A 16770-nucleotide genomic window follows, 5' to 3' on the forward strand; every position below is an offset into this window, starting at 1 on the left:
GTTAGCATTTACCTAACCTTAAATGAAAATATTAGGAGCAGAGAGCAGACGAAGAGTTATGATATATCTATAAAGTATATATATATATCTTTATAGCGTACAGCGGAAGCGGAAAAAGGCATCAGTGGACATTCCGTGTTATCTGTTTTTTATCGCACTTAATCGCGCAACCAGGTAAGTATTTTTTAAAATACCTTATCAGTGAATAAACACTGGACAGTAAAGCACCTACCGGTGCACAAATTGTTTGGAGTGGATGCAACGAAAATGGTGCTTTTTACCATTTTCAAGGGCCTTACGGCCAAACTGACAAGTGTCAAAAATTTTAGAGCCATGACTGATCCTAAAGTGCTAATTATCGGAGCTGGGGCTGCGGGTATCGCCGCGGCATCAAGACTTTTGGACAGAGGGTTGAAAAATCTTGTGATTCTCGAGGCCAAGGACAGAATCGGTGGAAGAGTTCACACTGTCAAGTTCTGTAAGTTTGCATTTAAATATTTTTTGTCACTTTTATTAACGTTTTCGATGATTCACATCGTTGCTTGTCAACGTAGCTGACAATGTAGTTGAACTGGGAGCCCAATGGTGCCACGGAGAAGTTAATAATATTGTGTACAAATTGGCATCGAAACATAATTTATTGGCGTCTTCTAAAAATATCAATGATCACACTAAGCACATATTTGTCAATTCGCTGGGTGAAGTGTTGTCTCAGCAGGAGACTGTCGAGATTTTGAGAATCTATGAGAAAATCTGCGACGAGGAGGATGAGGTCGATGTTGAACCTGGTACATCTTACGGAGACTATTTTACAAGAGCGTCAGTTGTTTTTTAAATTCTTGTAAGGTGTGCTTCAATGAAAATTGTAGTAATGTAGCCAATTGTTATTCAGATTTTATAAAGAAATCGATAATAATCCACTTATCACCAAAGAAACGGCAGAGCAGGTTTTAGATTGGATGCATAAATATCACAACAGTATTGATTGCTGTGACAGCTGGCACAAAGTTTCCTTTGCAAGACTTAAAGATTATTGGACATGTAAAGGAGATCAGCTGTTAAATTGGAAGACAAATGGATATTCAAAAATATTTGATTTGTTGGTTGTAAGTTCAAAATATTTTTTTGAAATATTTTTCTTGAATCGCATTACCAAGACAACTTTTTTTATTAGAAACGTTATCCAGACCCCTCCAAAGAGCTGCCGGTGTTAAATAAAATACTTTTCAACAAAGAAGTTCAGCTTGTAGACTATACAAAAAATCATGTTACTGTTACGACTTCTGATGGATCAATGTACAAAGTTTCCAATGTAATTTTTACTCCCTCATTGGGAGTTTTAAAAGAGCAATATACCACATTGTTTAAACCTTCATTACCAGAACGGAAAATTCAAGCCATCAAGGTTTTTATTTTTATATAAATTATTCATAAATGCCTACGAAAATTTATTAATGTTAAATTATTTTTTAGGGATTAAACATTGGAGTCGCAAATAAAATTTTCCTTGAATTTCCATATAGATGGTGGCCTGAAAATACTGGAGCGTTTTCTTTAATGTGGTCCGATGAACAAAAAAAAAACTTCTTAAAAATAAATGGAAAAGTAAGCAAAGTCAACTCGATGATTTGTACAAAGTTCTTGGAATATTAAAAAGTTTTTTTTTCCGATTTTAGGATAGATTTTGGCTTTGTGATGTGTTTCAATTTTTCACTGTCGATTGCCAACCTAGATTACTATCAGGATGGATTGTGGGACCAAATGCCAAACATATTGAAACTTTGTCCGATGACACCGTCCTCAAAGAGTTTTACTTTCTATTACAAAAATTCATGGGACACATCTACGATATTCCTAAACCTCAATCCATTTTAAGGTCAAAATGGTACAGTGATAAGCATATTAGAGGATCTTACAGTTACCGCAGTCTTGATACCGAAATTTCAAAGATCAACTCCCAGGATTATGCAGATCCAATAAAAGCTGCTAATAATAATCCAGTAAGTTTAATGATGGTATTATAAATTTTCCTCTTACAGCGCTTTTATACTACATTTGTTTCATTTAACATTAGTTTTATCAAAATGAATAAATTTTTGCAGATTATTTTATTTGCTGGAGAAGCTACACATCCACATTATTATTCAACAGTTCATGGAGCTGTTGAAACTGGATTCAGAGAAGCTGACAGACTTCTTGAATACTACGGGTAAGAAAAAAAATCCAATTTCTCTAAAAAAATTACTTTTTTACTCAAAACACTTTTCCAGATGTTTGAAACCTCGTCTGTAGATACTTTACGTTTAAAAAAAGCAAGGATAGTTTACTGTGAAAAAAATATGTTGGATAGTTTAAAATTCTAAAGGCTTACACAAAGAATAGTATATTTTTTTCTAGAATACTTAGAAAAATTTAATTGTTGGAGAATCAGTTTTTTCTCAACACAAAATGAACAGAAAAATTCTGGTCACGTTGGAAAGTTGGTAGCAGTGCGATTACGCTATACGCATGCAAATACATATGTATACATCATAAACAAACAGAATAACCTCAATCACAGCAGAACAACGTCGATCGTCATTAAAATGAGGTGAAATTTTAATTTGTCGAACTTCAACGGAAAATGATTAAGTATTAAGTTGTGAACAGTTTGTGAAGAACGAAAAAACGAAGCTACAAGGAACATACGTGTTGAATAAATAGAAAATTAATCATGGCAGAAGCCAGCGACAGCGCACCCATAAAGCACGATCCGGACTATTTCGTGTCGGAAGAGAACGAGACGGAGCACCAGAACATCTTCGAGGAGTCGGCTCGTTCGAGCACCGTGAAGAAAATATCTGCCATCATAGAGAAGGAATTTACGAGGGAAATTGAGACGAAAAAGGAGGAGGTCAAAGCTATCTACAAGGCGCTGACAAAGGCGACAAAAACGATGCATTATTTGCGCTATGCCATAGTCAAACATTATTACAGCCAAGGAATGAGTACCGATCCAGCTCACGCTACTTTACAATCTCGCTTGCATCCCACAGTGAACGCTCCCAAGAGAAAAGTACCATACAATGACATGGAGTATAACTGTTGGGAGGAGCTTGGAGTTATCACCGAAAAGAAAAGGCTGGCTGACGAACGTGCTCAAAGCGCAAGTAATTCTAAAGGCGCGGATGATGAAGGTAGTAGATCTACATGTAATGACAAGCCAAGTTGTTCCAAAGACATTGACAGCGTGCATCATGTTACTGGTGCAAATCATAAAATAACCAAAAGGATCGTTGTTGGTAATTTGTCAAAGTGGCTTGTCGATTCCGATTCAAGGGGGAAAAATAATGCAACGCACAAGTGGAAGGTATACATCGAGGACATTGAAAAAAGTGATCTCAGTTCCATTTTTTCCAAAGTCAAATTCTTCTTGCATCCAAGTTACAAGCCTCACGATGTGATTGAAGTAACATCACCGCCATTTCATTTAGCCAGGCTTGGTTGGGGTGAGTTTCCCGTGAGGATTCAGTTGCACTTCACCAATGCCATCAATAAGCCTGTGGATATTATTCACCATTTGACACTTGATAAAACTTTCACGGGCTTGCAAACTTGTGGAGCACAAACAGTAGTGGAGTTGACCATCAGCACGAAAAGACTGACATCAGCACCTATGATAGACCTAGAAGGTGATGAGGAAAAAGACTGCAATGATAGTGAAATTCAATCGGATTTGGATTTGTTACTGAAAAATAGAATAACCGATGAACAATCAAACATTACAATACATCATGATCTCCCGTCAGATCACGATTATGTAAATATTAATCCAAAGCTCAGCCAAGAATCTTCAAACTCTAAAAAACAGGAAAATCATCCAAAATTAAATAATCTTTGTAACGAAAATTCAACTGCAACAAAATTAGATTCAAATCAACAGCCACTTCTGCCAGAAAAGACTGTCTCCATCCAGAAGGAACTGGATGCTCCTAATTCGCAAAATTCATCGAAAAAAGACAATGTTTCTACGAATCCTACACCAGCCAAGTACCTATCTAAAGAAGGAATCACGGAAGCTCTAGTACATTTGATAAACCACGCAAAACCAGAAAGTTTGCCCAACATTTTGAAAATAATCGCGACAAAGACTCCTATAATCACCGAAAAGGCGTTGATTCCGCACTACAAAGCCCAGCATCCCTATGCTTGCGAAAGTTATGCTGTGTACTGCAGTTACTCGAGGGCAAAGCAGAGTGCCATAGAACGACAGCGAGCTATTCGTGCTTTGGAAATACTGTCGAAATCGAAACACAAAGCCGACATTAGTATAAAGGATTTTGTGACGTGGGCAAGGAGGTACGGGTTCACTCCAATCGACAGCACTGCGTGTGCGTCAAAGACGAAAAAGTCGGCAGGTGGCGATAAAAAAAATGAAAACATTGAGGTGTCTTCAACTGTCGTACAGGAAGCTAACCAGTGGATTAAAGAGTTGGAGAGCAAAGAGGGTACGTTGAAGCTCGACGATGATGACAACGAAGAAGTAGATGTGATGAGCGTACAACAGATGCCAACGTACCGGAAACGCGTGCCAAAACCAAACGAGCTACAAGCGCATACCGAAATGCCACAAATTTTACTGGAGTACCCGGAAACGACGAACAGTCTGCTGGAGTACGTGCGAAACGTCACAGACAGGCGAGGCATCACCCTACGGCCCGAAGAATTGTTCCCCGAAACTGTAGAAATATTAACAGAAAAAAAATTGAGAAAAATAAGCCCTAGCGTCGTCCACTCGACGTCGAGCCTAATCGTCAGCAAGGCTGTCGAGTGTTTCATAGAGGATATTCTCAGGCTGTCCCACTCGTGTGCTGTGGACAGGTGTGATAAGGACGCTGTTTTCATTAATGTGGACGATGTTCGAGCGGCATTGTTAAAGAGGGATGAGTTTGAGTTGTTGACAAACTCTGGTTTGGGAACGGATGATTAATCATCGGGGACTGAAAAAATTATTTTATTAGAAAAAAATCGAAAGAAAGCGTGTAAATACGAGCGTTTTTGTACCACAAAGATTCTCAAGATATTTTATAATGGTTTTTATGTACATAAAATTAAACATTCTTTTTAATACGTATTTTTTTGAGACTTGCAGATATTATACATGTGTTGAATTGTAGTGATATCATTTAATTACGAAACGTTTAAATAAATCATGCAGTTTGCAAAATAAATGTTGCCCTGTCTCTTGCTCTTCTGATGTAAACATTCAACAAAACTTAAATAAAAAAAAAAAATACATATATACATATATATATATATATATATATATATATATATATATATATATATATATAAATAAAAAAATAATAGAGCACCTTACTTGTGCTTTTAAACTTACGTCACAATGTTGGTCGAGTAATCAACGAAAATCGACGCTGCACGAAACCACAGCCTTGTTATTCATTAATGGCTCTCGCTGGTACTAATGATTTCTTAATTAAACTTTGACGATACGTGCGCTTACATAACTTACGGGCGGCGATACTAAAATAAACTCTCGATTAAAAATAAATAAACAAAAATAAAATAGTATGATGTCATTTATCCCTAATTAAAAACTAGTTTTTTTTATACTATTTTTTTTTCTTTAATGGGAAATCGGTCAAATTAGTAGTTTGAATGACACAAACTTTTTTTCCTCGTCGTAGAAAAACTGAGCATGTGCACGACAGGCGGCGGCGTGTGTCCACTTGTTTCGCGCGAGAGAAAAGGTCGAGTTTTTGTTTGAAAAATAATTAATTAAAAGTATCTCGTAATACCCGTTTGCGTAACGAAGGAAAAAGTACATGTAGAGTGTATAACTTATAGTTGGGCTGTTTGGAAAAATAAAAAGTAAGTGTCTAAAAATTTCGCGCTTTTAAGGACAGTACATGTTCACGCTTGTCTTTTTTGCCTCTGTAATATTGGTTGTTCAATTATTTTCTCAGAAAGGTACGGCGCGTAACAACAAATTGCAGCTATCCACGTGCTTAATTACCACAACATAATCAAAATAATATAACGCGAACACGTTTTTTACGCCAGTGTAATTATTTATCATTTGAGATTTGCAAGGCGCGTATTTTTAGATCGAGAGGTTCTTCATGTTTGACTCATATCATATTTATTTGGTACAAAGTAAATTTCACCTCTGAAATTAAAAGAAAAAAAAAACATTTGCGTACTCAAAATGAAGTTTGGAAAAATTTTACTTCAAATCAATATAAATTTTGTTATTTCGTTTTAAACAGTCAACGTTGAAGTTGTGATAGTAAAAAATATTTTCGTGAGGTTTGTACGGATAGAAAAAAGTCATTATATATTCTTTGCTCGAGCAATTAACTTGAATTTAATAAAATTTATACCGTGTACACGTGAGCAAATCTTTTATTCTTTTCCGTTCAAAGCGCAGTTTCTCGTCTTATATCTGTCACATGTACTCACGTACACGTGTACGACACAACAAAATCTACTATGCAAAATAGTTTCAACTTTTTCACGTTATATATCTTCTGCGAAATAAAAAAATATATGTATTTTAAACAAAACAAGTGATTAATTTCAAAGAGATAATATAAAATGATTCCACTCACTTATTTTACTTATGGTCGTTGAAAAAAGATAAATCAGAATAAATTCCTTCCCCACAGTAAAAGTAACGTTAATATCGGACACAGTAGCTGTGTGATGTACATGTATACGTATATGGGATGAGCTTATACTTTATTTGGTTTGCCTAGATAATAGGCGTATCCGGTTGACTCATTTCTGCCGTAAAACCCATCCGTGTACCAATAGGTTTACACGCGCGTTAACGTCTTCGAAACAGAGGAATTGAAAGTATGGGTTTTCATAGAGTGACGCACCCACAAAATGGCAAAAAATTTACTTTCAATAATTTAATACAATTTTCCCGTAGCTCAACATTTCCTCCTAAAAATTTTTCCTATGAAAAAACACATGTGTAGCACCAAAATATTCGGATTCGAGGATATTTTTGATGCAATTTACTATTACATGTAACCCAATTGAACTAATGTATTATAAAAGGTTTAAATGTTCGTTTGAAAAGCAACTAATTTTCAAACTTTATTCAACAACATTAACCGCAACATTGCTGAAAAGAATAATTACTATCACTTGATTGTGAGCTGAACCGTTAATTTTCATAAAAATCAAACGCAATTGTCGAAGAAATATATAAGTATACTTAAGTAGGTATTTAGGGTATTGGAAATCTCGGCACACAGCACACCCTGCAGCCTCTCTCTACACCTGTTTGCAGCGACGCCAGCGCGCACGCGGCACTCAGCACAAACTACGTCGCACAGGTAATCTTGCAAATTTTTCCGTGTTGCGGGACTGTTGCAAAAGAAGAGTCAGGGAGTTGGCGAGGAGATGATAGATGTATACTTGAAAATGTATACGTGACAATCATACATTTATTATTTTAACGCTCCCCGGCGAGTTTTTAATATTATATACGCACAAGCGCTGAATAAGTGGTTGCTTTTGACGTGTGTGCACGCGTGGAAAACTCAGAAAAACTATATAGGTAAAGGTATAGTGGTCCATAGTAGGTATATACTCAGCAGCGCGAAAGCGAGTCAGTTGTTGTCTGCTCGTTGCTCCCAATAGACGACTTTGGGTCGAAAGTGGAGTCAATATCTCACAAGGATGGACAGTAATCGCCTGGGCGCCGGAGTTCTGCTGCTCTGCGTCCTGCTCCTGGGCCAGCTGGTAACGTCGAATGTCGTGCCGCAGCAGAAGCCCGACGACAAGGCTGCCTTGGACGACCAGGACGGCCTCTACGGCGGCGATGATCTCGTCTACGTGCTCAACATTACGAATTTTAAGACCAGCGTCCACGACAGCGGCAGGGCCTGGCTGGTACAGTTTTACAACAGCTACTGCGGCCACTGTCGCAAATTCGCGCCCTTTTGGAAGGCATTGGCCAAGAGTATTTACGGTGAGTTATCTGTTTTCTTTCCTTATAATATTTACGTTCAAGTAAACCCGTTGCTCATCAGTTTTTGTTGTTGTTGTTGTTGTTGTTGTTTACATTTCTCTGTTGTTTTCTTTTCTATTTGATGAACCGTGAACTGATGGACGATATGTGGATTGAGTGACATTTAAGTACATAGTTACTATCTATGTAAATTTTTTTATTTTTGTGCGTTGCGAGCGTATATAGCGCGAGAGAGAGATATAATTGCGCGCGCCACATCTAAAAAAATTTTATAATCATTGTAAAAATTCAATAATGATTGTGTTTATGAAAAGTACTACTTGTAAGTATATCTCTTCATTTACGCGTTTGCTACGTTTACCGCGTGTTTTACCTGAAGTCATTTAATTCCTTAATAGCGTGCACCGTTCACGCTTTCATGCTCTCTTACTTATTATCTTTTTTTTTTATCATAATTGCTAACATATGTTTATTGCAAAGAACATATTGTCGATTGTGAATGTTTGAGTTTTATTTGACCTACTATACTGCTCTTCTGCTTACCTATTGAACAATTATATGGTCTGCAAACGCATGCACGCTGCTACTGCCGTGCGATGATTCATTCTTTCCTATTTAAGTTTCATCAGAACGAAAACATTTTCCAGGCTATCATTTGAGCAAGATTACAAGTATTGCATTTACCACATGGTGTTTTTCTACGAATGACAGTTCTTTTACTAACAAAAGTTTTTATTTGTTTTGTTGTTTTAAATAACAAAAATATTTTTTATTTTAATTGTTTCTGAGTACTATACTTTACGTAATCAATATGACCAAGAATTGTAGTTTTTTATTATAGAATTGCACATTTTTATTTTTGACAAATAAAATTCAATGGGTTATTATTTTATAAGGTTTTCAGTTGTTTATCGTTATTTTTTTTTTCAAGGAAAAAATTATTGGCTAGAATCATTAGAAATTATAAAAAAAGAGCAAAAGCAAGATAAATTGTATTTTTCAAAAACATCTAATTTTTGCCTGTTTGGCAATAAAATATTAAAAGACTTACAGTTGTGTTTAGATAAACAGTTTAACATGCATTGCAATTCTTTAAGTCAAATAATCTTATCAACTGTAACATAGAAATGCATGGTGAAATTATTTTTTTTATCTCAATAAAGAGTGAAAGGATTCATTGAATTTGGCTGCTCATCTGAAGACTTGTAGATGAAAATCTATTTTTTTTCTGACATTTAATATAATTTTAATACATAATACTTTGTTATATCACTCCAAATGACCAACTATGAATTTCCTTTCTAATATTTAATCAAAATTCTTCTACCATCTTAGGTTGGAAAGATATTGTAGCAGTTGGAGCCATTAACTGTGCCAATGATGATAACAACCCTCTTTGTAGAGACTATGAAATCATGAGCTATCCTACAATCAGATTCTTCCATTTAAGATCAACTAATGATAAGGATAAAATAGGAATCGATATGAAGAAAGATTTTAGTGAAAATTCTTTGAGACAGTACTTGATCGACCAGTTGATAAAAGACGAGCAGGATCAAGAAGCTGGCCTCAATTGGCCAAATCTTGTACCTTACAGGTATGCGTTTATTCCATCATTTTACTTTACAATTTTAGCATGAAATGTTTCATTTGATTAAATTACTTTTCTACATTTCAGGAATAGTGAGATAAAAACCTTGTGGGAAAAAATCCCAGAAAGTGTTCAGTATCAGTTTTTGATTTTTGAAGAGCCAAATGCTTATCTGGGAGCTGATGTTATTTTAGACTTGCACAAATTAGAAAATACAAGAATAAGAAGGATAACTTCGAATAATTTAGTTCTCACTTCTGCATTTGCTGTAAAAAAATTTCCTTCTGTCATTGTTATTGAAAGAAAAGACAAATCAGAACACCTAAAAACTGAGATTCTCACTAGAGAGGCGATTGTAAAAGTAATTACAGAATTTTTACAATCAAAGGGGATATCTATTGAAATAAAAAAAGATGACTTTGATTTAAAACATATTAATCACGTGTCACAAGATAACAGCAAAACAAACGATCACCTCTCAAGAGATAATGTTTATCAACTGGACTTGGAGACTGCTCTCAGGTATTCTCTTAACAACGAAATCCCATTGTCTTTCAATATTTCTGGTGAAAAAATGACAGCATTAAAAACGTATCTGAAGGTGTTGGTCAAATACTTCCCAATTCATGTAATAAAAATGAAAACTTATTTGGAAATTTTGCAAGACGTATTAGATACGAAAAGCAATATTTCCGGAAAAGAATTCAAAGAACAGATCAAGCTTAAGGAAAAAGGACTAGCACCAGTCTACTCAGCAAATTTAACGGCTAAAACGTACATTGGCTGCAAAGGCAGTAAACCGACGTTTAGAGGCTATCCTTGTGGATTGTGGACTCTGTTCCATACATTAACAGTGGCGGCAGCCGAGAAAGAGGCAAACAATGACAATGACGTACCTTCTGTATTGACAACTATGCATGCTTACGTAAAGAATTTTTTTGCGTGTGCTGAATGTGCCCAACACTTCCAAGAAATGGCAGCTAAGAGAAAACTGTTTGATTCTCGAGGTGGGGACGAAGACGTGCTTTGGTTGTGGCGGGCCCACAACGAGGTAAACGAGAGACTAGCCGGAGACGCAACTGAAGATCCTGATCACAAAAAAATCCAATATCCATCAGCAGAACATTGTCCTGACTGCCGACTGTCTGACGGAAAGTGGAATGAACACGAGGTTCTTAAGTACCTCAAAGCAAAGTACAGTAAAGTAAATATTGATTTGAAGGGCATCAGTGAAACGGACTTGGAACATGAGATCAATATGAATGCAGCCAACTCGGGGGCGGGTTACAAAAAGTTTGGCTGGGACTTTACAATATTTGATTTTAGCATTTGTGTGGTGCTCTACGTAGTTTCAGCTGCACTTTTGATACTGGTGTGTCTTAAGTTTGCATATAAAAGAACTTACAAAAAAAAGATGTCATTCCAAAATATGTTTGGCTTGGTGTGAAAATCAAGGGATTTGTTTGTGAAATACATGTGAAGCGTGCCCTGAAAACTTGAAATCCAAGTATGTTTAACAAAGACTTTTTTCCATTTTGATACCTTGAACTGTACGTTAGTTTATTATATACTTGTAGGTGTGCATATGAGAAGTACACTTATTGTACTTTTGTACATAGGTTGTGATACATTCCCAGTTTTCTTGAAGGCAATTATTGTTCGATTGTGAAAGCGCAAGAATAAGAATTTCGTCCATTTTGTGTATATTAATTGTATTGTTTTAAATATTTGTACAGTCCAATTGTCCGTTTGTAATATTACATTTTTAATAACATTGTTTACCATAAAATTACTTTATTCTTTCTTACACCCTCAATATTATGTAAATGTTATCAAAGATATTTTTGTTATTCATAAGAATATACTGCTCAAGTTAATAGAAAGCTCAATTTCATCAGTATACCAGAAAAAATAATCACAAAAAGTCAAACAGTTAAACACTGTCAAGTGCTGATTTTTTTCCAAATTTGACTCTAGTTACTTTTTATTATTCATAGCTAAAAAATACGGTTGAGAAATTTCGAAATTTTCGTTCATGTAAACGTTTTCTTACTTCCAACTCGAAAAACATATTGTTCATATGGTGCTGTTTTTGTGTGCACTTTAATTTTTTTTACTCTTAGAGATTTTCAATAATTTACTAGTATTTTCAAAGTTCAAATAATCCATAGACAAAACTTGTCGTTAAAAAGCGATAAAGTTTTGTGGATTGAATACAATAATTTTATCGATCATTAAAAAAAAAAAAAAATGTTTTCCCATCCTCATCCCTCTTTCAAATAATAGCCAATATTATATCAAAAAGCATCCGAATTAAAAAAAAAAAGTTTGATTAATGAAATTTTGAAAAACATTCCGCCGATTCGAAGAAATTGAATTTTATACAGAGAAATAGTAAATAAACATTATGATTATTGCATCACTTTATTCGCTAGTGACGAATTAAGCTCTGATGTATTTGAGATACTAAGTATAGTTTCTTGTACCACCGAAGCAAATTCATTTTTTGCCATTTTAAACCCTGACGATAAAAAAAAAATAATAACAAGTAAGCCGTGCCTCGTGCTCGAAAGCGCAGAGTCTGTACAGCATTTAAAACCCTTTACTTCCCTCTCTGATAATATAATAATACTACGACCCAATGAATGACAAATAATCACCTTAAAAGCCTCCTCCATTCATCGCACCGAGTGACGAGGAGACCGACGTCAAAGCTTTGAACCTCGCCTGCCACTTGATGCATCCCTCTCTCTCTCTATTTGTAAAGCTCTCGCGATTCCCAGTGCAAGTACACACATAGGTTGTACTACATGTGCAGTGTTGCAACGAGCATATAATACACGCCCCCATGCAAGTGCAAATATTGTTTCTGTATGAAATACATACACTGTATTTTCGTATAGGTATACGTATAGTACATTTATAATTGTATACACATATTTATGTGATGCACTTGTTTGTGATTGCTATATAGCATCATTGCAAAGTGCGCTGTCATAATTTATATGTTCAAACTTTGTAAAAGATAAAGAGACTGCAAAGTCGTTGGGTAAAATAATGCTTTTACGATATTGTTAATTAGGTATATACCGTATAATTTATGGTGTGGATGTCGTGCCATAAAATATATTTAAAATCGTGCCATTTTTTTTTTTTTTTCTTTAAAAATCTACTTTATTCATCGATAAAACCAGAGAAAAGCAATAATAATAATAATAATAATAACAATCCATATGTATTTTACACCTATACCAAATCGAGAGCTTTCAAAATACGATATGCAACAATAAATGATACATCAGTCGCCCCGTGCGTTTAGCGATGAGGCAACAATCACAGATGGGGCGTAAATACTGCAGCCACATATTATATGCGCTATGTGTGTCGAACAAAAGGTTATACGCGCGTGTGTTTGTGTGATAAGCTGTTTTAAACTTCTTCTTCGGGCACGCGCGCCGGGATTTACGGAGATAAGTATACACACACATGACATGCACCCATCACGTTTCACTCGAGCTTGCGAGTGAGCAAATAAGGGAAACAAGCTTAGGCCGGGGAATAAGAGAGGAGAGAACGGGTTCTTTTTTTTTTTTTTTTTTTTTTTTTTTCTTCTTCTTCTTTCGCGATACTGTTTACATTGTTATATTATCGGGCACTGATTACCGTATTTTACAGCGTATGTATAGACCTGCCTGGCCTATATATATGTGCATGGTCATCAAGAAGGGCCGCAATCAATTGGGTAGGTACCGTTCAGGCTCGTGCACTTCGATTTGTATGGTGGCGAGGGGAGGCCCGTTCAAGGTGCTGATGATGCTCTTCGTTTGGACAATCGTCAAGCTGACCGAGTACTGATCGGAGGGGGGGGGGAATGTATAAAAAACAGAGTTGTATGTGACACATTATAATAATAATAATATACACCACACTCACAGTCATCATTTTGCTGATCTGCCGGAGGGTTAGCAACAAGAGCGGGTACGACATGGTCAGGGCGAATTGCAGGACTATCGAGAACGTGGCGAGAGCCGCGAAGATGCCGCTCAGCGTCACGAGGACCATCAGCGCGAGCATTGTGCCTACAGTCTATATACATGTTACACACATATATTAATATATAGGTACAATTTAATGTTTGTTACACGCGATTATATATATATGTATATGTGTATGTTTTTGTCACCAACTTACTTACGCTGAGCACCGATGGCATTTTTGTGGATTGGAATTTCTTTTTTTTTTCTTTTTTTTTTTTTTTGCCCCCGTAATTGTGACGAGTCGGGTTACATTGTTTTAGCTGTTAACGCGAGGGGTTACGCGTGATTTTCGGGGTTTTGCATTTTCTTGTTTTCCTACTCTAACCTGCGAGCGAAAGGTCGCGACGGACACGGAGGATTTTTATCGACTGCGGGTTGATTTTCTTTTTTTTTTTCCCCCCCCTTCCTTCTCGTTCGATTAGTACCAAAAAAAATCGCACCGAATATGGGCATTGAGCGCCGCGAGGAGATGAATCCACGAAAATACCTTTATCGAGTCGAGCAACCCTTAACAACGTATATTTCGTACATATTCGAGTAAATCTTTCGAATTCATTTTTCCTGTAGCATGTACGCGCGCTCGTGGGTGTCTCGGCCGACTTTTCCTCCCTTTTCGTTCGCCTTGGGTGTTTATCTTTAATCTTTTCCCTCTAGCTCCCCACCACGCGTGTATACGGAGAGCTAACGCAAACTTTGGCAATACAACAACAAGGAAGTTGCTTCTTTTTTTTTTTTCTTTTCACCCCGAACTTTGGAAAAGTTCTCCAAGAGGAGAGTAATAAAATGCTCACGGGCCGGAAGATTAATTTTTGTTCGAGAGGAGGAGGTGTCGGGGTCACGCGACCCGTTACAGTCCTCGATCTTCGTACGTAGTGCAGTCTGAATTTCAGTGATCCGGAACTGATTAGCCGCTTGGGGGAAACTAATTGGCTTTTGGAACACCCGACGGTTTCTGTGGACGGGCAGCTTTTTTTTTTTTTTTTTTTTTATTGGAACCCCCATCCGTAGGGTGCGGACTTTTAAAATTTTTCCCCCTTTGACAATACGATATCGTATGATTTTCACCTCCACGTTTTTGTGATCGATCATGCGCGTATAAACGAAAAAATTACTTTTCTCTTTGAAATTCGTGAATTTATATAAAATCGTTGTTTTTTAAATCCCCTTTTTTTCATTTTCCAACTGTGATCATAATATACAGTTACGATCCGTGGCAAGAAAAAAAAAACTACTTGATCTACGTGGAAGATTAGCACACTTTGCTAATGTCCGCGCAGTGTAAACAAAAGAAGGAAAAAAAAAAATAGCGTGAGCATCGCCTAAGTAATATTGAGACGAAAATACGTCAGTCCGACGAAATGACCGTTTCAATTGTAAAAATGGTGGGTCCGTATAATAACCGGGATATTTTACATGTTGTGCGCTACCGCATTATATAGAGTGGGGCTTGGAGTCGCTTGGCCGTAATGTCGGAACGAAAAAAGTATACCAGAGTGGTCGAGTCGCATCCGAATTTTCAGTACTTACTGGTTTCAATGTCAGTGTTAACGCGTTTCTGGTCGATCGTGTACACCACGTGCGGAGCAAAGTTTCTTTCGCGGACAGTAAAAAACGAGGGGGGGGGGAAGGCTATCATTATTACCATTATGAAAAAAAACGTAAAAATGGAGGAAGCCAAACGTAAAATGCGCACCGTTAACTTTGTCGTTGGGAGGAATGGCTATTTGGGACCGAGTACGTTCGAGAAGCGAAAAGAAGAGGGCCCCCCGAGTGCGCTTTTTCTTGCTTTAGTTATCAGTTAGAAAAAGAAAAGGTGTGTCTCTCTTTCTCTTACAGCCGATTGTACCATTTGCGTGGCATTATTTACTTGAATTTGGGAGTTGGGTTGTTAGTTTTGGATAAACATTAAATCGATATCTGCATCACGCTGCACATATACAATTCCAAAAAAACGCTAGCATTCGTTAAAAAAAAATGCGAACGGATTTTTCCGCTCGTCGCTTGATTGTGGAAAAGTTCTCAACTCCCCGCTAAAACAGACGGATTACCGTGAACTCTTTCGAAACGCTTGTGTTCTGGAATTGGTAACAAAAAATTTTCAACGGGAAAATCGCGAAAAAAAAAAAAAAACTACGTCGAAATGTCCCTCGGTCTCCGAGAACGGAGACTCTCGTAGATAATGGACATATTGGTGGGGTTGATTGTATAATGTCCGCTGCGTTGTCCATATCGTTGATGCTGTCCCGCTGTTTTTAATTTTTCGTTGTTTACAATAAGCGATTGAACCATGAACAGTTAAGGTGAGGAAACAGAGAGCAAATATATATATATATTTCTCACCTTTACCCGCGACGTTCGCACCTGTATACATAGCGGATGCGGCCCAAATGATAAACCTACAGAACCAAACAATCTTGTTCTCTTCAACGATTGACGTAAGAAGGCGATAGAAAAATTGTAACATTTCTGTCAAAGATTTATCAAACTCTTGAAAACGTGTTAAATTCTTCTTCCACTCTACAGCCTTTTTAGTGTCCGATTTAGACGTAATGGTTAAATACCTGGTTGACCATACGTATGTGGTTGTCCTTCAAATGCTTATCTGTACAAAATCGCTATGCAATTTAAGGAAAAATAGATATTTTAACCATGTGCTTGAAACGTGCATATATACACACTTGGATGAACAAAGCAAGTGCAGACTCGCGGAAACGAATAAGCGGTGGGGGAGAAAAATCGCACCTGTTCGGTTGTGTACCATTTGTTTTTTTTTGTTTTTTTTCTCATTAAAGGTTCATTAAAAACATTGAGATCAGTTGCGGGAGGGCACACGTGTCGCGCTCTAAAAGAGTCAAGGTCGACCAGAGAGAGGGAAGGATAATTCTCGTACAACAGCCTTGCCGATGTCGGCGGAAAAGTTCGTCAATGCTCCCATTACCGATATTTATTGCAGACGATAAACAAAAAAAAAACAAAAAAAAAAAAAATACGTAATCGTCCCGATACGTACATATTTCTCCTTCATGACATACATGGGGGGGAGGGAGGTGAAGTATCAAAACTTTCTCGGCACCGCTAAAAGCCAGAGCCTGACACTCGCAGAGCCGCGTATATATATATACACATCAAGGTCACTTCTCTCTCTCTCTCTCTCT

General features: G+C 36.8%; 3 protein-coding genes across 4 annotated transcripts; all 3 read left to right on the forward strand.

Annotated features, from left to right (window-relative positions):
- Positions 1–106: 106 nt before the first annotated feature.
- Positions 107–2355, forward strand: LOC106637356 (spermine oxidase-like). Of its 2 annotated transcripts, XM_014350112.2 has the most exons (9): positions 107–174; positions 330–478; positions 555–819; positions 893–1106; positions 1175–1405; positions 1474–1605; positions 1677–2000; positions 2103–2209; positions 2271–2355. In XM_014350112.2, exons 2-9 carry the CDS (start codon positions 334–336, stop codon positions 2290–2292), a joined length of 1440 nt encoding a protein of 479 aa, XP_014205598.2. In that variant the 5' UTR covers positions 107–174; positions 330–333; the 3' UTR covers positions 2293–2355. The 2 variants fall into 2 exon arrangements, with proteins under 2 accessions (XP_014205598.2, XP_014205596.2); XM_014350110.2 differs by lacking the exon at positions 107–174 and having other exon boundaries at positions 244–478.
- Positions 2316–5150, forward strand: D12 (YEATS domain containing 2 homolog D12). Its single transcript, XM_014350108.2, has one exon. The coding sequence runs from the start codon at positions 2714–2716 to the stop codon at positions 4967–4969; it is 2256 nt and encodes a 751-aa protein (XP_014205594.2). The 5' UTR covers positions 2316–2713; the 3' UTR covers positions 4970–5150.
- Positions 5151–7343: 2193 nt separating this feature from the next.
- Positions 7344–11367, forward strand: LOC106637355 (sulfhydryl oxidase 2). The gene is made up of 3 exons (XM_014350109.2): positions 7344–7987; positions 9323–9584; positions 9666–11367. Exons 1-3 carry the CDS (start codon positions 7696–7698, stop codon positions 11023–11025), a joined length of 1914 nt encoding a protein of 637 aa, XP_014205595.2. The 5' UTR covers positions 7344–7695; the 3' UTR covers positions 11026–11367.
- The last annotated feature ends 5403 nt before the right edge of the window (positions 11368–16770 follow it).

Source organism: Copidosoma floridanum, unplaced genomic scaffold, assembly GCF_036245765.1.
Source record: "Copidosoma floridanum isolate Cflo_tuat_1 unplaced genomic scaffold, Cflo_Japanese_pri ptg000012l, whole genome shotgun sequence".
Lineage (NCBI taxonomy): Eukaryota > Metazoa > Arthropoda > Insecta > Hymenoptera > Encyrtidae > Copidosoma > Copidosoma floridanum.

Bases quoted from the DNA above. Each gene is read 5' to 3' on its own strand.
- LOC106637356 (XM_014350110.2), top strand. From the start codon at position 268: ATGGTGCTTTTTACCATTTTCAAGGGCCTTACGGCCAAACTGACAAGT. The intron at 479-554 runs GTAAGTTTGCAT...TTGTCAACGTAG, and splicing joins AGTTCACACTGTCAAGTTCT to CTGACAATGTAGTTGAACTG. The intron at 1,606-1,676 runs GTAAGCAAAGTC...TTCCGATTTTAG, and splicing joins TCTTAAAAATAAATGGAAAA to GATAGATTTTGGCTTTGTGA.
- D12 (XM_014350108.2), top strand. From the start codon at position 2,714: ATGGCAGAAGCCAGCGACAGCGCACCCATAAAGCACGATCCGGACTAT.
- LOC106637355 (XM_014350109.2), top strand. From the start codon at position 7,696: ATGGACAGTAATCGCCTGGGCGCCGGAGTTCTGCTGCTCTGCGTCCTG. The intron at 7,988-9,322 runs GTGAGTTATCTG...CTACCATCTTAG, and splicing joins ATTGGCCAAGAGTATTTACG to GTTGGAAAGATATTGTAGCA. The intron at 9,585-9,665 runs GTATGCGTTTAT...TCTACATTTCAG, and splicing joins CCAAATCTTGTACCTTACAG to GAATAGTGAGATAAAAACCT.